Below are 25,925 nucleotides of genomic sequence, written 5' to 3'. Positions count from 1 at the left end.
ACATTCAGGGGAACGAGTACTTTCCTAAATAGGTCCTTGAACAATAGACATGAAAACCAAAAATTTTTCTTCTCTTTCTTTTCTTATCTCTTTGTCTTTTATGATTACTTGGACATACTTGTTGATAGCCTTGACTGGTATTTTCTTGGTGGTCAATGCATCACATGTCCAATTAGACAAGAGAGCAGGTACTGCTTATAATTACTGGACTACAAAAGCATGGGGAGTCAACCTCGGTAACTGGCTTATCTTGGAAAAGTGGATGAATCCTTCCTTCTTTGAGCAATATGCATCTAAAGCGAAGGATGAATGGACGTTTTGTCAACAAGCTTCTGACCCTGCTAAAATTTTGAAGCAACATTGGGATACATGGGTCACTGAAGATGATTTTAAGAAATTGGCAATGGCTAAAGTAAATCATGTTCGTATTCCCGTAGGATATTGGGCCTTTATCAAACCTGATTCAGCCGAGCCTTATATCTTTACTGGTCAAAAAGCACAAATTCAACGTGTTCTTGGTTACTGCAAAAAATATGATATGTATGCTATCATTGATTTGCATGGCCTTCCTGGTTCACAAAACGGAAACGATCATTCTGGTCGTTCAGGACCTATTGGATTTTATTCTGACTATAATATCAAGCGTAGCCTCCAGGTAGTACAAGCTGTTGTGGGCTGGATGAATGGTTTAGAGAGTAGTTTGAAAGGCAGAATCTCAGCCATAGAGTCTGCCAATGAACCACACGCCGATACAGATGCACATTTTAAACAGCTCAAAAATTATTATCAACAAGCGTACAAAATCATTCAGTCCTCTTCTTTCAAAGTACCTATGCTTTTCCATGATGCCTTTAAAGGGCTGGACGCATGGAAAGATTTTCTGACTGCTTCTGCTAATGCTGTCATTGATCTTCATCCTTATTATGCTTTCCCTCCCAACAAAAATAAGACATCAATCATTGAAGGTATTTGCAACACCAAGTCCCAAGCCAAGTCTTTTCATCTTCCTGTATTCTTTGGCGAATGGTCTGTTGCTTCTGGCGTATCTAATTCGAGCGAATGGCTGAAAATAATGATGGATACCCAAGTCTCTGTTTATAAAAATAGTGGTGTTGGCGGTACTTTTTGGTCTCTCAAAAACAAGATCAATTCGAACGTTTGGTCTTTTGAGCAACTATTAGATCAAGATATCATTTCAAACAAAACTTTTTCAGATTCTCCCGATCATCAATGCTAAAGAAAAGCAGGTCTTTTCATTAGAGGAAAATAAATCATAACTAGCTTATTTATGTATTTAATGAATTGAGATTTATTTTGGTGCCCACCATATTCAAAAGTGCTCCATTAGGTATCCAATGTGTCAAATTTAATAGTCTGTTTTGCTTGTCATGCATTACAGGTAAAATGGCTAATCAATATCTACTGAGAAATGCCTATTTTATTTTATTTTTTACTAATTACAATATGAAATGAGCTTTGAATGCATGTAATCGAGGCGATGCAGCCCTTTCTGAAGCCTTTGATACTCATTCGTATTGTGAACGTACTGGTTTTTTGTATTACCTGATTCAGCTGTATTCTTTGTGTAATCTCTACTAACGCGCCTACCCATAGTTTCTTTAATTTCCTGCGTCTTGAGTGGCATCAAAGTATTTCGGAAACTTTAAAAATACTATTCATTGCTTTTGGCATCCAAACAGTTTTTCAGCCTGTTCCATCTATTTATCTGCAGTTATTATATTTTCATGAAAGCTTAATATACCAACTTGGACACCAGCATAGCTTTCTTTGGTATTATTCGATGAGCAACAATCACTTTAACACGAAAAATCTACTGCTGAAATATTGAAAGAATACCCAAAAATGACCATGAGATTTCTCACTCCTATCATACCATTTTGATAATATAATAGGCAAGCAGACACTTTGATTAATAAATAGAGTCTTTAGCGGTCATTTTGGGTATTTAAGCTTGTTGATAGCTCTATTTTTCATCTTGTAGAATCAAAAAGAAGATTTTTTTAAATTGTGTTTATTGATTGAGTCGCGTACACTAAGAGTAAAATTTAAAATAAAATAAACAATGTAGAGGTTATAGGAGTGAATGGCATTGATCCTCTTCAATGGTATGACGAACATTGGATCGGATGCTTGCCAGTATTGCTGTGGATACAATGAGGGGTCATGTCAAAGATAAATCTCATATGAGCAAGCCAAATTTGTGAAAGAGTTATTATGAGAATTCTGTATGGTTTGATTCCTTTCCATTGGCAGTACCAGATGTACGAGAAGTCTAAGGACAGAAGAGTCTCTTTGATATTAGAGATGTATGTGGTAGGCCATAGGAACTCGAAAATTATTTCCTGCCATACCTTCTTCTTAGTTGGACAGTGGAATAACAAGTGGATGGTTGAGTCTTTTGAAGATATGCAAACTGGGCAAAGAAGAGAATCGAACACTTGAGGCATAATAAAATGCAAGAACTTGCGATGAGGAATACACCTCAAGATAAACCAGTATGTCACATTATGTTAAATAGAGGTAAGTAACATGGACCAAAAGAATTTCCACTGTGCCTCTGCAATAGCTCTCAAAGCCAACGGAGGAATCACAGACGAGAGAACTGACTGACGAAATGTCTTAGCCGAATCCTGGACATTGCCGAGCAAAAAGAAGGTTAGAAGTTGCTAACCCAAGTATTTTCACGAATAATACTCTATGGATTTGAGGTCAAAATGGCCATTTTTTACAAGTCGCTTTTTTTTATCCAAATCAACTACAAAACCAGCATGTACGTTAAATAACATGGTTTACATGTAATTGAAGTCTCTATGTGCATACAAGCAGGTTTTATGCTACCTTTATGTGCCTAAGAAAAGGTTAAATATCTATATGAACTGTCGTCTTTTTCCGATGTTAAAGAATATGGATAAAGTGTACACACATTCCTATCTATGGTCATCAATTTCTATTAGCTAACAATATTAATTTTATTTGATAACAATATTAGTCTTATATTAGTTTTGTTGGCTAGCAGTACGCTTTTTCGGAAACACAATAAAGCAACTTTCAAATGTCCATATTTAGGAGTGATCAACGTTTAATCCCAAAAATTACATTTGATTAATTTAATTTAAACTTCGCGCCAAACTGAGCTTCACTATATTTGGAACAAACCATCATGCCTTAGTTTAGAACTTGATCTTCACGAAAACTTGTTTGTAATTTATATGAGAAGGAGGGGGGGTATGGATTCATGATTTATTGCTATACAAACAAAAATTTACATTATGAATAGGATGCAAGAAAATATACATATAGATTTCTCTCTCTATGTAGCCAGTACCAGGTTTCTGACGTTTTTTGGGGTGGTATCATCATTTAAATGCTTAGAATTGTATCTTAATGCTGATAGCAAGTTGTCAGCATTGCATTCTTTAGAAGCATTTAAATTGTTGTTGATCGTTTGGATTATCTTGACTGAGTTCTTTATCTAATAAAATCAATGGTCAATTATCATCTTTTGATCAAAAGAAAATGCTTACATTGATAGGCGAATGTTTATAGAAAGCACCATTAGGATCAATATGATCATACAGAATAATGGAGACCACCATAACTTTCATACAAAATGCAGATATCTCAGGATTTTGATTTCTAATACAAGTTAATGCATGTTACAAAAATAAACGCAAGACTCACTTTTTCTTGCTTACAGTATTGAAACAAGTGGCCCATAAAGCAGCAAGCCAACCTCCTACACTCTTTTGCAATTGATTCTTACTTACAAATTCAGCAGTGATGTCAATAATGCACTTAAGCATAGGCGTAGGATAGGCAATAAATAAGGATATATGATTTGCTTGGTCATCTTCAATCATTTCACTTCTTAAATCAGATATACTTTGATCGCTTGTGTTATCGCTGTATCGTCCTCTTTGTAACATACGTCTATAATAAGAAAAGTCGTTTTGTAACGTTGGACTTTGCATCTATCAAGTATATGTTAGTTTATTTGATGTATCATTATATATACTTGCCTTAAGACGATCAAACTCAAAAACAAAGTCCAAGAGTTCAGCAAACAATCTCGCTAAACCTTGATTTTTCTCCAGGTTTTTATTTACATCGCCTTCACAAAGCACACTCAATAATTTAGGTAAATGATTGCCTAAGAGAATAAGTAAATAATGCCTTGTCTTCAATTGTTTACTTAGATCGATAGAGTATTCATAAATGTCACGTAAAATATCAACTGTAAGTGAGACAGTATCCCAAGCGCTTGCTTCATTTTCAGGAGTAGGTTTAGCAATGGCGTCTCGGATCTGTTTAGAAGCAGGTACGTAACTCTTGAGTAAATGTAACAAGGCAGGACAAGGTTTAATCAAGACGGAAGACAGTCTGTTGTACAATTGAAGTTCTTGATTCGAAGGTACAGCGTCTAGAAAACAGAAGAATGTTGGTAACAAGTTTATTTTGTATAATAAGATGTACTTTCAAGATCAAAACTCAGTTCAGGTACAAGTGCATCACCTGAACGGAGATTCAAGCCAGAGATTAATTGACCCATATTAAATTAGTATTTTATCTATTTCAAGTCAATCCATGTTTCCTGCAATGAATAATGAAAAAGTACCTTGTTAATTAATTGAAAGGAATGTCTGTTGATATATATATTCTCGAATGAATTCGAGTTTAGATTTTTTTGGATTTTATAAAATTGAAAATGAAAGGTTGGGGCTAAATCAAAGATTTAAGAAAAGATAAAGAAAAGAGAAAAAAAAAGAAATTAGAAATTAACTTATTAAACTTTTTTTTTGCCCTAATCATATGATTATAAATCTCACGTTGATAATTTCTACACTTGCTCATGACTAAGCCAACTTCAAAGGTCAAAGCGTAGTCAATTTTATTATGATAATTATGCAGTTTCTTCTTCTTGTTTTCTAGCCTTAAAGCACTTGGGCATTTGGTAAACAGGAGCTTCTTTTCTATCAGAGCCTTGAGCAAAGTTTGGAGGCTTAGCAACAAGACCCAATATATCAAACATCTTTTTGTCATCAGAGAACTCATTGTTAGGTGTAGTCAACAACTTGTCACCTGTGAAGATAGAATTGGCACCAGCCATAAAACACAAGGCTTGTTCTGGCACAGAGAAACGAACACGTCCAGCAGAAAGACGAACCATCGACTTGGGCATGATGATACGAGCAGTAGCAATCATACGCACCATTTCAAACACAGAAACAGGTTCTTGCTTTTCTAAAGGTGTACCCTCCACAGCCAATAAAGCGTTCACGGGAACACTTTCAGGGTGCGAAGCCAAGGTAGATAAGGTATGTAACAAACCAACTCGGTCCTCTTCCTTTTCACCCAAACCAATAATACCGCCTGAACAGACAGAGATGCCTGCCTTTTGAGCATTGTCGATTGTCTTCAAACGCTCATCATAAGTACGGGTAGTAATGATTTTGGGGTAAAATTCACGAGATGTGTCCAAGTTATGGTTGTAGGCTGTCAAACCAGCATTTTTCAATGCCTTTGCTTGTTCTTCATCCAACATACCCAAAGTACAACAAACTTCCATTCCCATGGATCTAATAACCTAAGTCAATGCTATCTCTTATATTAATCTCCTCTTTACCGAATCACTTTAACATGGTCCAAAATCTTATTAAAGTTAGATTTACGCCCAGCTAAATCTCTCCAAGCAGCACCCATACAGAACCTATCGATAAGGAAAAAAAGCAACCAATTAGAACCGATCGGCCGGCCATAAACCCAACAAACACTTACCTTGTACTACCGGCATCTTTAGCTCTTTGGGCAGCATACAAAATTTCATCAGAATCAAGAATCTTTTGAGCCTTGACAGAAGTCTTGTAGCGAGAAGATTGAGGACAGTATTTACAGTCTTCAGTACAACCACCTGTCTTGATCGATAATAAAGTACACTGTTGCACTTCTCTGGCGTTGAAATTCTCACGGTGGACTTTGGCCTACATCAAATAAATCAATACACGAAATCAAAAAAAGGAGAAAATACGAACACCATGGTATAACAATTCCATGAGAGGTGAATCATAGATAGCTTGGATTTCTTCTCTTGTCCAGTCATTTCTCATTGGTCCATTGGCATGAATGGCAGCTGCTGACAAAGCTTCAGGTGTAGTTTTTTGAGTGACAGCAGCAAGACGTGTAGGAATTGCTGTACTGAACTGTCTTGAAGTAGTTCTTAAGAAACGAAGACCAAACATGGAAGAGAGAGAAAGTTAAGAAAAAAGAAAGAAAGGGGGAAGAAAAGAGTCGCGTTTTATAATCCATCTTATCTATATACAATAAAAAGTTTTGGGGGGCAACATAAATTAGATCTCAGTTTTTTTTTTTTTTCATTTTGCCCTGATCGTGAGTATTTCCGAGTATAAAACCCTTCTTTTTCCAGTCCTTCTCACTGTTTGACATGCCAACACCTTTTCTTCCAACAAGGGCTTTTCAAGCTTATCAGATATTTGCAGCTAATACAAATGTAGGGAAGACAATCTTTGCTACTGGTTTATGTAGAGCAGCTGCCATTGTTGCAAAAGAATCCAATCGTGACGTGTTTTATTTGAAGCCTGTGCAGACAGGTTATCCTGTGGATAGTGATGAAAGGTACTAAGAGAAGACAAGAAACAATGAACTCAACTCGTTGACTAGACATGTTAAGACATTCAATGCATCTCCTTTACTAAAAACCAACACACTGTACGCGTATCCAGACCCAGTCAGTCCCCACATTGCCACTGATAAGGTAAGATGAAAAAAGGTTTATCCATTTGATGATTAATCTTAAATTAAGCCTCCACATGATAAACAAGTTTTGGACCGAGTCAAACAACAGATGTTGGATTATGTACGACAACAAAAGAAGAATGGTAGCTATTTCTTTTTAGAAACAGCTGGAGGCATTCATAGTCCTGTCATGTCAGGTACGAAAAAAAAAAGATTGGGGAATGGGGTGAAGTTATTTATGCATATATATATATATATTTGACAGGTACGCCCCAGGTAGATTTTTATCGAGATTTAAGATTACCTACTATTTTGGTCGGTGATAGTAATTTAGGCGGGATCTCTACCACATTAACTTCACTTGAGTCACTGCATGTACGTGGTTATGATGTGCCTACTATTTTGTTATTCGATCAACCTAGATATAGAAACCATATATTGATTGACAAACAAGCTCAAAAGATCAATCAAGCACTGGTCGCCACCATCCCTCCTCCTCCAGCCATGCTCCAGGATCCAGAACTAGAGAAGGCTTCCATGGAAAAATATTATACAGAAGTCGACGAATATCTTGTGCCCATCATCAAAGAACTTGACATTCGACACCAAGAACGCTTTGACCGTCTAGAGACCATGGCTCAGAAATCCAAAGATATCTTTTGGTGGCCATTCACACAACATGAGATTGTGAAGGACGTTACTGTGATTGATTCTGCTCATCAAGACTATTTCACAACGTACAAAGCGGGTGCTCCTCAAGATATGTTTGATTCATGTGCTAGTTGGTGGACACAAGGCCTTGGCCATGCAAACCCTGAATTGACACTGGCTGCTGCTCATGCTGCAGGTCGTTATGGCCATGTTATCTTTCCTGAATCGACCAATGAGCCTGCACTTGGTTTGGCTGAGAAAGTCTTGGAGAAGGACACATGGGCCTCCCGTGTCTTCTTTTCTGATAATGGATCCACAGCCATGGAGGTGGCATTGAAAATGGCCATGAGTGCTACTGCTAAACGCTATGATTTCAGTATCAAAGAGCCCGTTGAAGTGTTGGGTATTGATGGTAGTTACCATGGTGATACGATCGGTGCTATGGATGCCTGTCCTCCTAATGTGTACAATGAACAAGTCCAGTGGTATGAGCCCAAGGGACACTGGCTAAAGCCTCCTTCTGTCCATATTTCCCACGGCCAAGCCTATGTCCGACTACCAGCCGAGATTGCCTCTCATCATCATGACAAGAGCACCAAGGTTGTTTACGACTCAATCAATTCGATCTACTCTATCCATGACTCGCTTCAATTGAATACTACTCAAGCGACACTTGCTGAAACTTATAAGCAATACATTCGCCAAGAACTCAAGACACTCAAGGCTCAAAAGCGTCGTATTGGTTCATTGCTGATGGAACCTGTCTTAATGGGTGCAGGTGGTATGATTTTTGTGGATCCTTTGTTCCAGCGTACCTTAATTGATGTTGTGCGTCAAGAAGGTTCTCAATTGCTCTATGGTATGGATCGCAAAGAAGAAGGAAAAGAAGGCTGGCAAGGTTTACCCGTCATTTTCGATGAAGTGTTTGCTGGGTGGTACAGATTAGGCCGTCGATCGGCATCTGAATTTCTTGGAGCGGTAAGTCGACTTAACTTTTTGTCTTTCCTGACCCCAAGCATCTCTATTTTTAGAAACCAGATATTGTCGCTTATGCAAAGACATTGACAGGCGGACTTTTACCTTTGGCCTTAACTGTCACAAAAGAAAGTATCTACAATGTCTTTTTGTCTGAAAATAAACCAGATTGCTTGTTGCATGGCCATTCTTACACTGCTCATCCTATGGGTTGTTCTGTGGCCAAAAAGTCCATTGAGAGCTTGGATCAATTGAACAACAGTGGCTGGACTCCTTTCCGCCAAGATTGGAAAGCACATTCTATTTGGTCTATGTGGTCTCCTGAAGTTGTGGATCGATTGTCTAGACTAAACAATGTCGAGAGCGTCATGACACTGGGTTCCGTATTGGCTATTGAATTAAAAGATGATCAGAGCAAGGGATATAGTTCTTCTGTCAGTAAATCAATCATTCAGCATTTGCGCTCAGGTGCATTTAAGAATGGATTTGATGGTACTGAAGAAACAGGCGTCAATTTGTTTGCCAGACCCCTTGGTAATGTTGTCTATCTTATGACATCTCAAGTCACTACTCAAGAGCGTGTACGTGAATGCGAATTGGCCCTCTTAAACACATTAGAAAAGCAAGTTTAATAAAGACATTGTGTTTTAAACCGATACAATACGTAGGCAAATATCAACTAATACGATTGAGTATCAACATGAATCACACGATCACTTACATTGATGACTAAATCAAGAATAGTGACAATACTGAACTGAATAACCACAAATGCCCATGATTGTTTGCAGTCACTTATAGAAGGCACAGGCACTATATTTTGACAAGATGAAGTTGTGTTTGCACTACTACCACAGCCTTGATGATAAGCAACAATAGCATCCGAAATACAGTCTGAAATAAACTGTTCTTTCGTTGTGCTTGATATACCAAGATAGACGCAATCATTCAAGAAACTACAGATTGTCAACAAGTAAAATAGCCACCAACCCACATTAAGTGTAGGCATATGAACCTATAAATGTATTAGGTAAGATAGACCTCAACAATCAATCTATACATGATAAACACTCCATGTCACAACCACACTTGTTGTAGCAATCAATATAGTCAGTAGGCAACTGATATAAACAGCAGGCGAAATCAGTACAACAATCGAGTCTTAGCATTTGTGAATAAGGTACAATATTGTATATTCTTTACCTGTCCATTTTCTATCCATAGCATCCCAAATCTTCCATAACGCCCTTATCTGAAGATATTCAGTACATCTAAATATGACACTATTGACTTACAACTTGAATACCTGTTAATATGGCTATAAAACGATTTGACTTTATATGTTTAAACATAGCTTTAAAAAAAAAGAAAGCATTCTTGGATTACATTTATTTATTTATTTATTTATTTATAATTATTATTATGCTTTTTGCTTAGGTCTTGCTCCTCCTTTATTGACACCACCGTATTTAGCTCGTTTTTCAGCAGGTTTTAAGATCTAAACTATTAGTACACACTTCTACCTTAGGGGCAACTTACTTGGAATGAACACATTAAAGATTCATCAACACTCATCATAGCACCAGCATTATCAAATTCACCACAGTAATTAGGAGCAGAGAACAAGGTAACCAACTGCCTTTTAGCAAAGAATTCATAGCCATCTTCAACCACTTGATGTGCTCTACAGATAAGATCTAAATCATGCTTTTGTAAGAATCGAGACACAATATCTGCACCAAATGTGAAGGAAACACCACGGTCATTCTCACTCCAGCCTGTAATATCCTTGTCAGGATCAGCCCAAAGAAGATCACATAATAAGCCTAGGTATAGATATCAGTCAACCGTCTTAGATAGGTTCTATATTACCTGTATCAGGCACATCTGTTGGACGCATGACTCTACGAATCTGTTCCATTGTCTGTAAATCAGGCGAAAGACCACCATGCATACACATAATCTTTTCGTCAATAATAGCAGCAATAGGTAAGCAATTAAAGCAGTCTGTGAATATCTTCCATAGTTTGATATTATATCTTCTTTTACATTCATCATAGAAACCATATATACGGTTGATACTGGCACATTCATGATTACCACGAAGAATAAAGAAATTTTCAGGGTATTTGATTTTATATGCCAGTAACAAGCAGATTGTTTCCAATGATTGCTTTCCTCTGTCTACATAATCACCCATAAACAAATAATTGGCTTCTGGAGGGAATCCACCATATTCAAATAGTCTCAAAAGATCATAGTATTGTCCATGAATATCACCACATACTTTGATGGGTGCTTCTAAATCCAACAGAATAGGTTGACTCATGAATATATCTCGCGCCTTCTGACACAAGAATCGAATTTCATGTTCTGCCAGTTGTACTTGTTTACCGGGACGACTTCCTCTGACTAATTCTCTCTGCTTAATCATTTTTCTTTTATAACTTCTTTACCTTCCAAAAGTCGCGATATAATGGAATCAACATCTGCTTCAATTGTATCTGCCATTATCTACAAAGAAGCGCGTTGAGTGACATAACACATCAGATATAAACCAAATGGGAATCAATACATACTTTACTGAGTATTTATAAACCAAAAGAAGCACGATGAACTTGTGAGAGAAAAAAAAAAAAGAGAGAGGAGAAAAATGCTTTTGTGTGTGTGTGTGTGTGTGTGTGTGTGTAAGATATTATCCAATCAAAATGAAGTCATGTCTCTTTTTCTCTCTCCCTCTTTGTCTCTTTCTTTTGCTTATGTCTTATCAACCAACTCGGCCTTATAGAGGACGTGGCTCTTATAGAGGCAGAGGGAGTCGCCGTGGTGGTTATCCAAAGCATGGATATATTTCTGAACAAGAACGATATGCTTCTTTTTATTTACCAAGTTTTACTCAAGATCCTTGGAAACATATTCTACCAAATGGAGATATTGAAACAGTTGACATACACCAAAACAGTAAAGAAGACTTGTATTTACCAAGTTTTACTCAGGATCCTTGGAAATCTCTTGAACAATACTATTAATATACAAAGGGTATCTTTCTCTATTTTTTATGTGTACATGGCATCGATAGTTTCTAGATCTTCAGTTTCAACTTTAACCAAATGTTTACCAGGGATCATCACTAGACCAACAAGTCTTTTTTCATCTACAGAACAACTCTGTTAGTTGTCATTACTCTTTCTTTCTTTCTTTTTTTACCTCCTCTAAACTCTTCAGTGTTGGCAAGGATGATATTCTTGTCTTTGTCTATACAAACAAATGTACCAATAAATGTTCTTCCATCATGAATACGAACACGCGACTTGAAATTAAGATATAAGTTGAGCTTTCTAATGTTTTCTGTATCTGCCATAATATAAAGAGAAGTGATAAAAAAAAGTTTTAATTTTTTTTTTTTTTGGTTTATTGATAAATGCAGTAGAGATGAAATAAAATGTATACTAATTGTCAGAGTGACAGTCAAGAAGGTCTCCCTTCAAATCAGCTACATCTTGTGTGATACAGTCATTAGAGTCACAGTCTAAAAGATGAGAGAGAAGATCATGTTCCTTAGTAGGGCCTGATGGATTGGAAGTTTCTTGTTGTTGTTGTTGTTGCTCGGAAGCCTTTTCTTGTTGCTTGAGAGACTCCTTTTCTATGCTGGTTGCATCCTGCTTATCACATTCAGAATCACAGTCTAAAAGGTGAGTGAGAAGGCCGTGTCCCTTAGTAGAGCCTGGTGGATTGGAAGTTTCTTCTTCTTGTTGTTTGGGAGACTCTTCTTCCATACTGGCTGCATCTTGCTTGACACATTCATCAGAGCCGCAATCCAAAAGGTGAGAGAGAAGACCATGTCCCTTAGTAGAGTTTGATTGCTCTTCCATGTTGGCTTCATCTTGCTTGTCACAGTCACCAAGACCACAGTCCAAAAGATGAGTGATAAGACCATGTCCTTTAGTAGAGCCTGATGGTTTGGGAGCCTCTTGTTGTTGTTGTTGAGCAGAAAAGTCGTCTTTTTTAACACAGTAGTTACCGTATTGTTCACAAAGTGAATCTGCCTTAAGAAGATCAACGTCGACTGTAAGAGCATGGTAAAGACCATCACACTTGTTTTCAGCAAAGCAGTAATTACCAACGGAAAGAACAGGTCCATGGTAACCTCGTACAGACAAGAGTTGATCGCAGTGGACCGAGCGACTAACGACAGTGCTTCTGTAGATACAGATACCGTTTTGACAGACAGTAGATGAATCACATCGTACTTTACTGCTAAGAGAACATTTTCCACCAAGGCCAATTTCAGTGAAATCAGCTAAAGAAGCAGCTTGAATACCAGAAAAGACAAAAGCAGAGAGAACAGTAAAAGAGAAGATCTTGATCATATTGATTGTGCTAAATTGAATGAATAATCTTGAAAATTCAATTCGGCCTTGTCTTTATATATTTGAGTACATTCAAGAGACATCGTTATGAAAGATGCGCTGTAGTATTTAATTAATAAAGGATTTCTCTAATGTCTATTCAAAAACGCATTCTGATTGATGAATGGACGAATAAGGGATAAAAAAAGGATATGTGCATAAGTAATTTGAATTCCCTCTTTCTTAGTATTTTGTTTTGATAGGCAGTAACTTTATATCTATTCTCAATTCTAAATAAAAGTATCGCATAAGCTACAATGATACTGTGAATTGATAGAGAAAAAAATATCTTTGGGCTTTTTTCAAAGTATTTTGTGTCACTATAGCATGTTTATCAAAAAGGAGTATTTTTATTGTCAATCATGTACAATTTTATTAGGGAATTTTGCTATGTACTCATTATTAATTCTTACATTCTATTCCCCAGAAAAAGAAAAAGAAAAGGGGGGAAGGCCATTCAACATGAACAAAAGACGTTTTTAGTCAAAAAAAAAGAAATCGAAAAGTTTGAGTTTATTTACTTGAAACAGTTAAAAACTTTAAAGTGTTGTATGAACTTAGAATAAAATAAAATAAAAAATAGGTTATAGTTTTTTTTGCAGGTACTGTTTGACTAACAAAGCTGTACAATCTTGAAATTATTTGGTAAATTATTTTGGTGACTGATCCCTTCTCCCTTCTCCTATGTTTGACTGATGGCTTTAAACATGATTCAAGTTTAGAGAGACTAAGGAGGTTTATCATCTATTGAATGTATGGAATGATCAAGCTCAATTGGGACTCACAATGAGTTAGATGTCCTTTTAATTTGAAAGATGTACTGGAATCCATAATGTATCTCAGACCCTTTTTTTTTTTTTTTACCCGAGGGTTGCATGCTTTGACAAATATCCAACACTTGGGTCAGTGTATGAATTATACCGTATTCGCATACTTTTTTTTTTGTATACATACAACTATCACTGTACCACACTGTTTGTGTTTCCAAGATAAGAGTATTGACGGCAAAAACCAATAGGAACGATACGGCCCCTTAAAATATCCACATCAACGTCTGTCGCTTTTTTTTTTTACGTTTTTTGATGAAACGGTTTGCTACCACAGCAGAAAACGAGCCTGGAAAAGGCATTCTCGTATGCCAATGTTACCACGATCAATCAAAATTTGAACGTATTCATGCTCAATACCCGCTCAAGTTCATTCCAACCACAGGTCACGCTGAGCGACTTGCTGTTGTGTATATGTTGAGTTATGGAGGAGGCGTAATTAGTGGCGATACATTCGATATCGACATGACAGTCAAAGAAAATGCCATCTTGTTGCTCATGACCCAAGGCAGCACCAAGATCTTTAAGGATCGTGAACATCAACGACAATGGTTGGCTTCTTTAAGCGCTCAGCAACCTAAATTTCAATTTTCTGACTTGATACCGAATGCTATAACCAACCTATGGAAAGAACCAGCTATCGTTCAGCCTTCAGTTCAGATTATTCAGTCTGTCGTGGACCCTAAAGCTGTTTTACTTGTCTTACCTGATCCCGTCACTTGTTTCCGAGACTCATCCTTTCAATCCAGACAAAAATTTCATCTGAAGGATCAAAGCTCACAATTGGTCCTCTTGGACTGGTTTACAAGCGGTAGATTGGCACGAGGTGAAAACTGGTCGTTTCGACACTATTCTAGTCGTATTGATATTCATGTTGGATCTCGGTTAGTGATCAAGGATGCGATGGTGCTGGAGGACGAAGCATTCATGCGAAAAGAACAAAACGAAACTGCTTATGCGGATCGACTCAAACCGTATACCTGCTTTGCCACATTGATTATCATTGCCTCTGATACAGATGGATCGCTCAAGACATCTGTGGATGCATTACAGAAAAAGACAGAGGCGATGCGATTGATGCCTCTTAATCTAAAATCCAAAGAAGACCGTCAGGTACTGTGGTCAGTGAGTCCTGTCTTGAAGGGAAGAGGTGTGCTTGTGCGAATTGCTGGTATGACGACGGAACAAGTACGTGATTTTGTAAAATATGAATGTCTTGGTCAAGGTTTAGAGCAAATTGTTGGCGAAGGCATGTTCAAAAAGGTGCTCATGTAGACATAAATATTTTATTGACTATAAAAAAAATGGTATAATAAATAATAATTAGTACTTAAAATGATGAAAAAGAAGCATAAGTCTCTTTATCTAAGATATAGAACTGATTCAAATGAACAGGTGAAAATGGACGAGATAATAGCATAGATCCATAGCGCTCTGTATTGTAACTTAGACTCTTGTTGGCTACTTGGAATGGATGTTGAAGCAATGTCGTAAAAGGTTGTTGTGATTTCCCCCATGAGAGACGTATTCTAGAAGACCCTATCTGATAGCCGTTCATTTGCTCAATAGCCATTTCAGCTGACTGTCTCAAGACAAACTGAACAAATCCACAACCCTTTCCCGGAGGTATTTTCACATAGACAATATCACCAAAAATACAAAAATACTGTTCCAATTCATCTTCCCTGATAGGGCAAGAAAGTCCTCCAACAAATACGGTAGTGTTCGATCGCTGCGGTACAAAACAAGAGGAATGCTCCCATGTTGACTTCCTTCTTGGCGTTGCCAATGATACCCGAATAGGTCGATGGGCAATCATAAAGCCTTGCATTTCTGAAAGACATTGCTGTTGATCTATTGCGCTATGGAACCGTACAAACCCATAGCCTCGAGACATACCAGTATGTGAATCTTTCATTATGTTTGTTGATTTGCAAGAAGGATAGCGAGCAGAAAAAATGTTCTGGGATGATTCAATACTGAATGATTGTGTTTTGTTATTCCCTTACCCACAACGTTTGATCTGAACATTCAGGACTCAAGTCACCAAGAAACAATGAGTATTCCGGCTGCCTATCTTCTCTGATTCTTATGAGAGGAAATAGTCAGGAGTACTTTACCTGCGATCAACGATGCCTCCTCCTGAAGCCCAATTTAATTTAAAAATACATGATGTGTTGGGTATGAATTCCCCATTAAACATATCGAGTGCGCATTGAGCAGCAGAAATAGATCTAAAGTCAACAAAAGCATAACCAGAACTCATTCTATGCGTTTATCAGCATATGGTCTCTATTCGTATGCTTACAAAACTTACAAGGTTTTTCTGTCTCGAATTACTTTGACAATGACATTGGCATTCAAACTAGACCAAAGCTTCTGAATGTAATACTCATCCATCCAGTTTTCCAGTTCGCCCATCCTATCCATTGAATAAACCTTCTTTTAGGGATACAATCGACTTATACTACCATAATGTTGTTTTGTTTGGCAATGATGATGGTGATAGCAAATACATGCAAAGAATCTGTGTATGAGATAAAGAAGAGAAGAGAAAGAAAAAGAATAAAGTTTGAAACACTCTTCTTTATATATATATATATATATTTTGCTATCATCACAAGGTTATAAGACAAAACATTTGAAAGACACTTGACAAAAGACAAATGAACCATGTTGGCTTGATGTTTGCTTTTTCTTGTTAAAGAAGCCCAAACATAAATGTTAATAAACGACTAAGCCATAAAGAATTGACTTGTTTGCTTTGATGGACAAAGATCTAGAAACATACTTTTTCAGAAGAGTTACACTGAACCTTTAGGTAGGAGTATCACAGCACCTAAACACATAAAGAACAAAACTTCTTAAATGCATATAGTTTTTAAAAGTACAACATATGATAACACAGATTTTGTTCTGTGATTTGAGAAACAGTGCGTCTAAAGAGATCATGCATGATACTTTCCTTTCGAGATATGTTTTAGAATATTGGTGTTGCACTGAACACGCACACACAAAAAGACCCGCTTTTTCTCATTTGACAAATAAGCATTGAATACATTTCTTTTTTAAATACGCCCTGAGAACTTCAACATAACAATGTTTGTTTGTTTATTGTGTTTAATATCACTTTTGATGAATTCTTGTGGCTGATGTAAGTCGCTTTTTATCGTTGTTAGTGTCTGAAGAAGAAGTTGAAGGTGATGGTATAATGTCATGGTTAGATGAAGAAGATGAAGAACCATTGCTAGGCGCAGTTAGTCTACAGCCATTTGTGTTTGTATGATGATGATGGTATAAAAGAGAAGAAGAACTAGTGGTTGTAGATGAAGGTGGACCAAGACTGGCTGAAGAAGTAGATGATGCAGAATTGATATAAGCACTAGAGTAACATCTATTGCCAAACAATTGCAGACCGTTACTTTCTTCTGTAGCTGTAGTATTTGTGGTTGGTTTTTCATCATGAAGATTGCTTTCATTCTCTAAAGAAGTTTCCGTGTGATGATGGCCATCCATTTCATCAAGTATAGTTAACTTGATTTCCTTAAAATCATTACTGGATGTTCTTCTATGGTGATAATGGTGATTTGAACTGCTATTATTATTGCTATTATTTCCGGGTTCTGATCTGGCTTTGTTGGTAGGACCGTCTCTGCTAGCAGCTTCTTTTAACAGGGCGCATTTAAACTTGTAGTCGATATTCGCTCTACTTTTCAAAAACATGAAAAACTCAGACAATTTAGAAAAGTCCCAGTCTTTTGTGAATTCCTTAAGGAATCGTTCACGTTTCTTAACGCCACTTGTTGAATAAGGCGAAGATATCAGAATGGTTGTGATCAGTGTGGCTATAAATTGTGTTGCCCAGTTGTGTGTTAATTGTCGCAAAAGTGTAGCTCTTTTTTTGTCGCCTAACATAAAAAAAGGAGAGGGGGAGGGGGTTAAGAAGAGGCAATATACACGCAAGTCATACCTTCATCGTATGTCCAGTCTACAGTAACATGCCTTACTAAGATGCTCGTACTCTCCCATCTCCAATCAGTTGTCAGCCATTCCAAAGCATTGATAATACGTTCTAATGGATACTCATTTGCAATTCTATGGAGGTAAATGGATGTAACGAGTACGTTCTCTTCTGATTTCAGCCATGCATGAAACGTTGCGTCATAAAATTGATCCATTTGCTTAATATTTTTATGGACATCTTTCCAATGATCGGGTTCTGTTGTAGTCTTATCGGTGTTGTCTAATACGATTGTCAAAAAAAAAGATATATATATATAACACTCACCAATAAGGTGTGCTCTCTTTCCAGAGCCAATCCAGTCTGCCACTCTTTCTCTACTACTTTCTCTTGAGAATAGTCTAGCTGTTGTTGTAGAGAAAATGAAAGACATGGAAACAGGTCAACAAAATGAAAGCGATAAAGATAATTTAAGAAAGAGGAAAAGGAAAGAAGGGGTTGAAAGTTCGAAAAAAAATATGGACGAATAAGTAAACAAAATAAAAAAAAGAGAGGATTGTTAATAGATAAATTAGAGTGTTGGTTTCAATCATTCAATTTTAATTAAGGAGAAGCGGAAACTGAGTTTGATTTATTTCAGGTACACATTTCCTTTGCCTTGTATACAGGTGGCAAAAAAATAATAAAAGAATCTTAGAACGACTCTATAGACAAATTTATACAATACTTCTACTGTAGCTACATGGTATTAAGAAAATACAAAGGCAATTACAATTTTGGTTATAATTTCTGTCATTTAAAATTAGTGTCATTTTATATGAAAGTCAGAAGAAAAAAAAAACTTTTTTCATGCTACTATTCTGCTTTTTACTGTTGAATGGATAATTTATGAGTAGAACGAATGCTTGCAATACTCGATTTTAGTACTGTATACTTCTTATGTAAATCATCTTGATGTCGTAAATAGTTTATCAAATCTTCTTCTTCGTCTTTCTCCCATTGCTCTAGAACCCTCTCTATTTGATCCAGCTGCCATATTAAATCAGGCTGACTGGCTTTAAGTGCACCATCACTTCTATGGTCTACTATAGAACAAAGAATGCTTAAAAAAGTATGCCAATTCCATCCACTGTGTGCAAGCAACAAATGCTGGCATTGAACAATAAAATCCATTTCGCTCACACTTTCCTTTATGTCTTGAATAGCTGCTTTTACATCGTCTAAATCGTTTTTGATTGATTGATATGTCATCATTAGGTTACATGCATTGCTCCAATTGTGGTTGATAGAAATAGCTGCACCGATGTTCTCTACTTGATGAAACCAACCAGAGGGTACAAAGATAGTTTCGCCATCTCTTTGATATATTTCTATGCATCGCGCTTGCTTAAACTTGGGAAATTCCTCTGTATCTACATTTCGAATATCGTATATCATATTGCCAAATCTATCTTTAAATAGGTCTTCTTGGCCAGGTGGAAACAAAGTCCATTTCTTGATCCCGCATATGTTACTTGACCATGAATAAGATCGATATACATCTGCATGAAATGGTGTAAAAGTCGAATCACCACCTAGGTAAGTAAATCTATAATCATCCTCGCCTTGTTTTAGCCAATACTCATTCAACCAGTCATCTATAAAACTGTCAAAAAAATAGCAACTACACAATTGTTACCTTCAAAAATTTCAGGAACTTGATATGCAATATCTTTAGGAAATAGTTTCACGAGATGAAGATCTTTTAGATAGTACACGGATGGTTTTCCATCAGCCGCTTCCCAAAGATCTGCAAATTCTGCAAAAGACATGATCATTCTTTCTTGATCTGTGAAATGACGTCTATCACATCGAGCAACTTGTCCTTTTGCTGCCCCAAAGCGTTGTTTTAGGTATTGGTAATTTGGTTTATATTTTGGTTGAGGTGTAGTATTGCTAGTTACTGGCTCTGTTATTGGTATGATCCATTCTTTTCTTGCTTTCCAATCTTGCGTCAAAGCAGATCCAATGATGGCCGGCTTGTTTAGCATCAAGTGGTTTGACAAGAACTCTTTGTATGAAGGAGGTGTTTCATAGTATGGGATCTCTAGATCTATGTCTGAAAGCAGTTCCTGTGACATGATTTATCTAGCTACGACTAATATAAAAAGACAAATAAAAATCAAAATTTAATTGATATACATTACTTTTGTTTGCATTTCTAAAGTCAAAAACCAATAGTTTAATATTCTATATCTTAGTTCTGTATAGCATTCGTATATCGTATTTCTTTGATAGGCTTACGCAGGAAATATTGCGTCTAGGTTAGGGCCTTAGCCTTGCAAAGAGCAAAAGGATTATGAAATAATGAGTATTATTATGTAAGCTATATCAGCCAATGAGAAATTATCTATCACGTGAAGTTTTAGTTTTATAAATATATAATTTTTTTAAATTCAACTAACATCTGAAGTCGCTTTGTCCGAGTGGTTAAGGAGTATGACTAGAAATCATATAGGCTCTGCCTGCGCAGGTTCAAATCCTGCAGGCGACGACATCTTTTGCTTTTGCTAAGAAGATATTCAATTTTTATTTGCAAATAATCTTTATTTCCTTTGGAGTTTTTCACTAATAGAAAAGTGTGGACAACAATAGGAACAAAAATTTTCGTTCGACAAAGCTCCTCAGGCTATTGTCCAGAGGTATACACTTATAAAATTGCTTTAATTTGAAAGAGATTCTTACACACAAACTCCTTTAATTTCAATTAAGGGTGTAACACTGATGTATGTCTATCCATTGTTCAGCAACATATGTTATCCAGTTGTTCCTAGAATGTATAGATAGCTTTTGATTCTATACTCAAGTCATGCTAGGACAAGTATTAGTTTTTCTTTTATAAATATTTAGCAGCATTGAAACTTAATCCCTAAATTCAAATATTGACATTAAAAAAGCAACAGGAGAAGTACAAAATCTAACAAACTGACAAAAACAAAACAAAACAAAAGCCTAGCCTGCTAATAGTTGCTTGAAATTGTCATCTTTCGCTTGCTGACAAAACAAGAGGAAACGAAATATACTTTTTTTTTTTTTTTTTTTTTTTTCATTTTGGAGTTGAACAATCAAACAGACTTAAGTCAAGTTTGATCAAAGAGAATGACTCGATCTCTATCTTTTTTGACAAAGTTACACATGGATGATTCCTTCTATCAAATACCCTTTAATCAAACCTTATTTCTCTAATCACATTATGCGTACAGCTCTCCTTATAGCTTATAAATATATACATGTATCATGTTATTGGTTCAAGCTATGGTGACTTTATCATTCAAACAAACAAAGCTGATTTGATTGGCTTGAACTTGGTAGGTATGTAGTAAGTAAATCATAGAAAAAAAGAAGAATGATCAAAGATTATAGTTTAATCAATTGTGTAATGAGAAAGAACACGCAAGTTTGTAGGATATCATCATATGATACAAGCCGTTGAATCAGCCCATGTTCGTACATACAAATCTCAAAAAAAGAAACAAATAAACAAAAGGAATGTGATAAAAATATACGTTATAAACAGGGTTATGATGTCTGTGTTATATGCATCTTAGATGAACTCTTTACTATGTGCATACATAGAAAAAAAATTTTTTTTCGTTCTATTGGTATTACAATAATCCACATTTAAAGAGAAGTGTAACTCTCTATTCAAGATATAAACCTTTTTTTTTCTCTTTTTGATTTTCTTTTCTTTTCTTTTCCTTTCTTTTCTTTGCTTCTTTTTTTTAAATCAAAATATTCATGGCTACTACAACCTATACAATAGAACAAGTACCTCTGATAGGTGAAAAAGAACAACAAATAAAGCAACTAGAAATCGCAAATCCATCAAAAGAAGACGCTATCATTTTGTTTGACTTGCCACCTACGCCCACAGCAAGTGATGACGAAATAGAAGAAATAAAGCGAAAAAGTATTAAGCTTGCTAGAAGAGGCACCGTCTCTTTAGCCGATCTTATTCCTGTTGCCTCAGCCGCCTTAAAAGCCAAGCAACGCATCCATTCTACACAAGAACCCCAAGATTCCATATTAGCGCGGGCTTTAACCAAAGTTAAAATTGGGGTTCAGACACACAGACTAAAAGAAAAATACTTGACAAATGAATGGAAACGACTTGCTTTGGGGGCACCCGTAGATGAAACCACGATTAATCTCGGCACGGAAGAGGTCAAGACCAACCGTACTAAAGAAATTGTAAGGTGGTATGAACATAAGCTCAAAAAGAACACATTAACACTGGAAGAACTCGAACAGAGAGTAGATGAACTAAGAAGACAAAAGCTGCTAATACAACAACAAAAGGAAAAAGAAGAAGAATTGAACAGCAAGAGAATTAGTATCATTTCTATCTTGCCTTCAAATCATTAAACACAAATACCCAATTTCATATATACATATAAAACGTGAAATTCTTATTTATTTGTATTCACTACTGCTATCGTCACTTTGTATTTTTTTTTCTCTTTTTACTATTTCCTCCTTAAACTTTCTTTTTATTCATAATAAACTTTTATACACTAGTATTGGTATTTTGTTGAATAATCCTTGAGGGACACCACTAAACCTCTTCCTTTTCTTGCACCACGATAAACAGTCTGTAGTTCAACTTTAAATAAACTACTAAGAATAAAATAATTCACTTACTTCTATCAAATCAATCATTTCTTGCTTATCATCCAGGGCCCAATTGATCTTGTTGTTGTTACCTGTACCTAAATCAACCATGATATGCTTGTTACGGAAAAAGAACATGGTTGTGCATGGATCATATAATTCGTACATCTAAATTGAAGTCAGTTTTAGCATATTTAAATAGATGTGTGTAATATATATATATTTATATACCTTATTGAAATCTGGAACTTCAGTAATATCAACCTAAATAAGGTGCGTTTAGACTAAAATACCCTTTCTCTTTTACTTACCAAATAAATAACTGCAAAATTCTTTACTTTTTCAGCAATACTGTAAAGAATTTCATCCATTTGCATACAAGTAGGGTCCCAATCGTGTCCAAATCGAATGACTACAACACGGTCTTCTTCTGACAAGATAGCTTGGTCTACTTGCCAACCATTAGTTAAGTGAGGTAAAAAATACTACACATTATTAGTTTTTTTTTCGTGATAGCACAGCACTTACAGACTAAAGAAAAAAAAAAGCGTGTTAGCGACAAACTTAGAGCAGCGATCTAGCTTACCATAGTGAATAAAGATCTAAGCAAAGAGCAAAAAAAAAAAAAAAAAAAGACAAGAAGTCTCGCACTGTGCATTCTATCTGAAGTTGAAACATCCTTATAAACTCCGTTATGTGTGTGTGTGTGTGTGTGTGTTTTTGCTGGAAGTTTCTAAGCTGTGTCTTCTTTACCGAGAATATACATCATTATCAAGACATATAGTGTTATACCAGGTGTAGTCCAAGCAATTGAATGAGTATCAGTCTCCTATTTCAATCCTTACAATAAAAACCACTCTTGTTGGATCACAATGGTATACTGAATACAGCTTATCTGGCTTATTGTTCATCAGACGTCTTGCAGCATAGTTTCCATTATCATACATGCTCACATCGTGATATTCTTTCCGAGAATTCATTCGTTTTACAAATCCCATTTATGCATAAAGAAGAAAGAGCTTAAATCAAGAATCATTATTGTTACAAATAGGAGAAAAAAAAATAAAGGAGAGGCATATTTTTATCTTCTTTTTAAGATAGATATACTTCCTTAATAAAAGCAAAAGCACCTGCAGAAAGAACATATTCAATTCAATAGTGTGTATTTATACTTTCAAATAATTTTGTTTCAACAAGCATTAGCACATATATATGTATATACATAAAACAGGACTTTTCTTTTGATTTACAAAGAGACCCTTCTTTACAAAAAAAGAAGAAAGTATATAAGGAAAAGAGAACCAAAAAATGGGTTGTCATAACAAGGCATATACTTGTCAAAATTAAAAAAAAGAAGAAATTTATTTATTAATAAAGAAGTGTAAATGGTATTGTAAGCATGTTGGCAGTAATGCAAGATAATAATAAAATGGGCAATATGGATGTTAATAAAGACATAAACGACGAATTTCTTGCAAGTCTTGTCTATCTAGTGCCACTGTTCTCTTAATGCCCTCTAGAAATGAAATAGTCGATGCTTGTGTTGCAGTACCTTTGTCTCGAACTCGAATTTGTTCCAAAACAACACTAGGTACATCATGCAATGGCCAGCTTACCATTTCTAAATGAGTCAACGATCGGCAGTGTTGCAATACATTCATCACACTATTATAACCAGTATAATTACTGCATCGAATGACCAAGTGCTTCAATCGTTTTGTATGTTGGGATATAGACATCAAGGTATTACTTCCCTCACATCGTATCGAGAGATACTCTAATTGTGGTCCATACAACTGAATAACACGACAAAGAGAGTCTTCCTTGATTTGTTGTAGTGAAATAGATAGACTGTGAATGTCAGGGCACTTTGCAGCCAACATATGGAGTGCTGAATTATTGGCAGATGGTCTCCGGTTATGGTTTGCCCCTAAAACAATGTGGTTCAAGTGGGGAGTAAAGCTCAACAGCTGCTCAATGGCTTCTGTTGAAAAGTCAGTCCATAATAAAGTGAGTTCCTTTAAATTCGGCAAATTTCTATACGAGTCGATCATTGTTGTTGCTGTTGTTGTCGTCGTTAAATCACAATACTGAAAATAAAGACAGCTTAAGCGAGGTAACAGACACAGCACTTGTCGGACTTTTGTGATGGATAATGCAAGGAAATCACAAAAGTAGAGTCGCTTCACATTGGGTAATTGTTCAAATAGCGAAATAACCAGCCAGTGACTATTTCCACCTTGTCGACATTTGAGTGTAAGAATTTGAGTATGTGTCTTGACTGTTTCTTTCAGATATGCATTCCTCAAAAGACCTTTTTCCAGCTGCTTTATTTGAGTACGATGGCCTAGTTCAATATGTCGATACAAAATGGGTAGAAATGATTGATATCCTTTTATGCACGTAAGACACAGTCTTGTCATACTGTTTTTTGGTAGATAATCTGAAATCAATTGAAGTATTTCATTTGGTAGTTCTAATATCTTCATTCTTCTGTTATTTGTTATTCGTATTTATATATAGATAAAATAGCAAAAAAGAGAAAGAAAAAACAAACAAACAAGTTGAGAAATAAGAAAAAGACAAACTATAACGGACTTTGAACCTCACGTGATTGTTGCAAGTTGTTTAAAGGTAGCCTTGTTCTATTCCATTCTGTAAGACTGAATCACTTTTTTTAGTAATACTTTTTCGAGCATAAACAACTATTGCATTCACATCTCATTGCTGTGTTCATATAAAGGGCTCTTTGTATTCAAATGATTTTTGGGTTTATCTATCCCAGAATGATCCAACATAGGATTGCATTGTTTGCCTTCAAACAATTAAATCCCCGTCTTAAAGTAGTGATCTCTAATAGCATGATAAGTATCCCCCTATATGTAAATAATGACATGCGTAACTATAGTCATTTCCCGCACTGCCCTAACAAATAATACTCTTTCTTTTTTTTAATTAAAGAATCATAATAATAAAAAAAAAGGTCAATGTTGATTGTTATACATGAAAATCTAATGGCGAGCGGCAACCTTGATGTTATCGAAAGCTTCACGTTCAGCACGTTCAGCAGCAACTTCATCAATATAAGGTTGAAGATATCTGACATCCTATAAATTCATGCATCAGTCCGTTTGTTCAAATCGTCTCTAATGAATTTTTACCTGAGCAGGAGTAACCCATTGGTTCTTTGGTAAAAGTTGATGACTCAAAGAGCATTGTTGAGCGACACGAATACGGTAAGCACGGTCGTAAGCTTCACGGGGTTCGGCAATCTCAAGACGACGAAGAGCTTCTTGAACAACTTCGCTTTCTTCAGTGATCAAATCGTCGTAACGGAGACCTATGCTTCTATATAAGTAAACAATTCAACATCATGTTCATTTCTGTTTACCGATTTGTCTGTAGCCGGCAGCACCAGCATAAGCCTTAGAGACAGGCTTCAAAAAACCTGAAAGGAGCTTAGAGTTTTGAACAAGAGACTTGAGAGTCAAGGACATCTTTATGTATAGAGTGGGGAGGAAAGAGAGAGAGATGGAAAAAAATGTAAAATAATGGCCCTGCTACACACCCCTATCCCAACAATACAGCCACTCATATTGAGGTTTTGGTAGCTGACCAATCAAAATATATTAAATACAAGCGGCGAACTATTTTATGTGACATCATCAATTTTCATGATTT

The 25,925-nt window shown here is 36.1% G+C and overlaps 17 protein-coding genes and 1 non-coding gene across 18 annotated transcripts; 6 read left to right on the top strand and 12 right to left on the bottom strand.

Annotated features, from left to right (window-relative positions):
• The first annotated feature begins 75 nt into the window (after positions 1-75).
• Positions 76-1,282, top strand: B0P05DRAFT_559218 (glycoside hydrolase superfamily). Its single transcript, XM_051580240.1, has one exon. The coding sequence runs from the start codon at positions 101-103 to the stop codon at positions 1,235-1,237; it is 1,137 nt and encodes a 378-aa protein (XP_051430811.1). The 5' UTR covers positions 76-100; the 3' UTR covers positions 1,238-1,282.
• Positions 1,283-3,225: 1,943 nt separating this feature from the next.
• B0P05DRAFT_277397 (uncharacterized protein) lies at positions 3,226-4,762 on the bottom strand. The gene is made up of 7 exons (XM_051573421.1): positions 4,637-4,762; positions 4,495-4,588; positions 4,214-4,441; positions 4,041-4,171; positions 3,703-3,992; positions 3,546-3,657; positions 3,226-3,493 (listed from the first exon to the last, which is right to left on the bottom strand). The coding sequence occupies exons 2-7, from the start codon at positions 4,568-4,570 to the stop codon at positions 3,332-3,334; spliced, it is 999 nt and encodes a 332-aa protein (XP_051430810.1). The 5' UTR covers positions 4,571-4,588; positions 4,637-4,762; the 3' UTR covers positions 3,226-3,331.
• A 63-nt stretch (positions 4,763-4,825) lies between these two features.
• B0P05DRAFT_559204 (biotin synthase) lies at positions 4,826-6,292 on the bottom strand. Its single transcript, XM_051580239.1, has 4 exons — positions 6,051-6,292; positions 5,797-5,999; positions 5,645-5,728; positions 4,826-5,597 (listed from the first exon to the last, which is right to left on the bottom strand). Exons 1-4 carry the CDS (start codon positions 6,255-6,257, stop codon positions 4,922-4,924), a joined length of 1,170 nt encoding a protein of 389 aa, XP_051430809.1. The 5' UTR covers positions 6,258-6,292; the 3' UTR covers positions 4,826-4,921.
• A 112-nt stretch (positions 6,293-6,404) lies between these two features.
• On the top strand, positions 6,405-9,037 carry B0P05DRAFT_559203 (pyridoxal phosphate-dependent transferase). Its single transcript, XM_051580238.1, has 5 exons — positions 6,405-6,651; positions 6,697-6,790; positions 6,839-6,968; positions 7,037-8,400; positions 8,454-9,037. The coding sequence occupies exons 1-5, from the start codon at positions 6,461-6,463 to the stop codon at positions 9,027-9,029; spliced, it is 2,355 nt and encodes a 784-aa protein (XP_051430808.1). The 5' UTR covers positions 6,405-6,460; the 3' UTR covers positions 9,030-9,037.
• Positions 8,861-9,747, bottom strand: B0P05DRAFT_277287 (uncharacterized protein). Its single transcript, XM_051573420.1, has 5 exons — positions 9,693-9,747; positions 9,601-9,649; positions 9,458-9,558; positions 9,119-9,412; positions 8,861-9,076 (listed from the first exon to the last, which is right to left on the bottom strand). The coding sequence occupies exons 2-5, from the start codon at positions 9,617-9,619 to the stop codon at positions 9,026-9,028; spliced, it is 465 nt and encodes a 154-aa protein (XP_051430807.1). The 5' UTR covers positions 9,620-9,649; positions 9,693-9,747; the 3' UTR covers positions 8,861-9,025.
• Positions 9,748-9,966: 219 nt separating this feature from the next.
• B0P05DRAFT_559199 (Metallo-dependent phosphatase-like protein) lies at positions 9,967-11,035 on the bottom strand. The gene is made up of 3 exons (XM_051580237.1): positions 10,977-11,035; positions 10,854-10,911; positions 9,967-10,809 (listed from the first exon to the last, which is right to left on the bottom strand). The coding sequence occupies exons 2-3, from the start codon at positions 10,906-10,908 to the stop codon at positions 10,250-10,252; spliced, it is 615 nt and encodes a 204-aa protein (XP_051430806.1). The 5' UTR covers positions 10,909-10,911; positions 10,977-11,035; the 3' UTR covers positions 9,967-10,249.
• Positions 11,036-11,070: 35 nt separating this feature from the next.
• On the bottom strand, positions 11,071-11,805 carry B0P05DRAFT_559193 (uncharacterized protein). The gene is made up of 2 exons (XM_051580236.1): positions 11,605-11,805; positions 11,071-11,551 (listed from the first exon to the last, which is right to left on the bottom strand). The coding sequence occupies exons 1-2, from the start codon at positions 11,756-11,758 to the stop codon at positions 11,454-11,456; spliced, it is 252 nt and encodes an 83-aa protein (XP_051430804.1). The 5' UTR covers positions 11,759-11,805; the 3' UTR covers positions 11,071-11,453.
• On the top strand, positions 11,106-11,426 carry B0P05DRAFT_575033 (uncharacterized protein; the record flags this gene model as incomplete). Its single annotated transcript, XM_051581619.1, has 1 exon — positions 11,106-11,426. The coding sequence occupies one exon, from the start codon at positions 11,106-11,108 to the stop codon at positions 11,424-11,426; it is 321 nt and encodes a 106-aa protein (XP_051430805.1).
• B0P05DRAFT_559192 (uncharacterized protein) lies at positions 11,786-12,864 on the bottom strand. The gene has a single exon (XM_051580235.1). It carries the CDS (start codon positions 12,765-12,767, stop codon positions 11,847-11,849), a length of 921 nt encoding a protein of 306 aa, XP_051430803.1. The 5' UTR covers positions 12,768-12,864; the 3' UTR covers positions 11,786-11,846.
• Positions 12,865-13,862: 998 nt separating this feature from the next.
• Positions 13,863-14,911, top strand: B0P05DRAFT_559191 (UreD urease accessory protein-domain-containing protein; the record flags this gene model as incomplete). Its single annotated transcript, XM_051580234.1, has 1 exon — positions 13,863-14,911. The coding sequence occupies exon 1, from the start codon at positions 13,889-13,891 to the stop codon at positions 14,906-14,908; it is 1,020 nt and encodes a 339-aa protein (XP_051430802.1). The 5' UTR covers positions 13,863-13,888.
• Positions 14,912-16,280, bottom strand: B0P05DRAFT_559189 (uncharacterized protein). Its single transcript, XM_051580233.1, has 5 exons — positions 16,105-16,280; positions 15,951-16,055; positions 15,754-15,900; positions 15,643-15,715; positions 14,912-15,596 (listed from the first exon to the last, which is right to left on the bottom strand). The coding sequence occupies exons 1-5, from the start codon at positions 16,149-16,151 to the stop codon at positions 14,964-14,966; spliced, it is 1,005 nt and encodes a 334-aa protein (XP_051430801.1). The 5' UTR covers positions 16,152-16,280; the 3' UTR covers positions 14,912-14,963.
• A 416-nt stretch (positions 16,281-16,696) lies between these two features.
• On the bottom strand, positions 16,697-18,143 carry B0P05DRAFT_559183 (uncharacterized protein). The gene is made up of 3 exons (XM_051580232.1): positions 17,922-18,143; positions 17,604-17,876; positions 16,697-17,541 (listed from the first exon to the last, which is right to left on the bottom strand). The coding sequence occupies exons 1-3, from the start codon at positions 18,025-18,027 to the stop codon at positions 16,760-16,762; spliced, it is 1,161 nt and encodes a 386-aa protein (XP_051430800.1). The 5' UTR covers positions 18,028-18,143; the 3' UTR covers positions 16,697-16,759.
• Positions 18,144-18,231: 88 nt separating this feature from the next.
• Positions 18,232-19,905, bottom strand: B0P05DRAFT_517310 (uncharacterized protein). Its single transcript, XM_051575710.1, has 3 exons — positions 19,781-19,905; positions 19,273-19,731; positions 18,232-19,231 (listed from the first exon to the last, which is right to left on the bottom strand). The coding sequence occupies exons 2-3, from the start codon at positions 19,712-19,714 to the stop codon at positions 18,462-18,464; spliced, it is 1,212 nt and encodes a 403-aa protein (XP_051430799.1). The 5' UTR covers positions 19,715-19,731; positions 19,781-19,905; the 3' UTR covers positions 18,232-18,461.
• Positions 19,906-20,045: 140 nt separating this feature from the next.
• Positions 20,046-20,127, top strand: B0P05DRAFT_t104. The gene has a single exon. It is a non-coding gene; the product is annotated as a tRNA-Ser (tRNA).
• Positions 20,128-21,147: 1,020 nt separating this feature from the next.
• On the top strand, positions 21,148-22,153 carry B0P05DRAFT_559180 (uncharacterized protein). The gene has a single exon (XM_051580231.1). The coding sequence runs from the start codon at positions 21,372-21,374 to the stop codon at positions 21,996-21,998; it is 627 nt and encodes a 208-aa protein (XP_051430798.1). The 5' UTR covers positions 21,148-21,371; the 3' UTR covers positions 21,999-22,153.
• On the bottom strand, positions 22,148-22,833 carry B0P05DRAFT_581522 (thioredoxin-like protein 4A; the record flags this gene model as incomplete). Its single annotated transcript, XM_051582108.1, has 5 exons — positions 22,148-22,225; positions 22,275-22,412; positions 22,476-22,508; positions 22,556-22,729; positions 22,831-22,833. 5 exons carry the CDS (start codon positions 22,831-22,833, stop codon positions 22,148-22,150), a joined length of 426 nt encoding a protein of 141 aa, XP_051430797.1.
• A 745-nt stretch (positions 22,834-23,578) lies between these two features.
• Positions 23,579-24,826, bottom strand: B0P05DRAFT_559177 (uncharacterized protein). The gene has a single exon (XM_051580230.1). The coding sequence runs from the start codon at positions 24,731-24,733 to the stop codon at positions 23,690-23,692; it is 1,044 nt and encodes a 347-aa protein (XP_051430796.1). The 5' UTR covers positions 24,734-24,826; the 3' UTR covers positions 23,579-23,689.
• Positions 24,827-25,155: 329 nt separating this feature from the next.
• On the bottom strand, positions 25,156-25,885 carry B0P05DRAFT_559176 (cytochrome b-c1 complex subunit 7). Its single transcript, XM_051580229.1, has 3 exons — positions 25,636-25,885; positions 25,406-25,584; positions 25,156-25,351 (listed from the first exon to the last, which is right to left on the bottom strand). Exons 1-3 carry the CDS (start codon positions 25,739-25,741, stop codon positions 25,256-25,258), a joined length of 381 nt encoding a protein of 126 aa, XP_051430795.1. The 5' UTR covers positions 25,742-25,885; the 3' UTR covers positions 25,156-25,255.
• Positions 25,886-25,925: the final 40 nt, after the last annotated feature.

Source organism: Gilbertella persicaria (genome assembly GCF_025201335.1).
Source record: "Gilbertella persicaria strain CBS 190.32 chromosome Unknown B0P05scaffold_53, whole genome shotgun sequence".
Classification (NCBI taxonomy): domain Eukaryota; kingdom Fungi; phylum Mucoromycota; class Mucoromycetes; order Mucorales; family Choanephoraceae; genus Gilbertella; species Gilbertella persicaria.
Note: the sequence above shows the minus strand (reverse complement) of the source record. Positions and strands in the feature narration are given on the sequence as shown.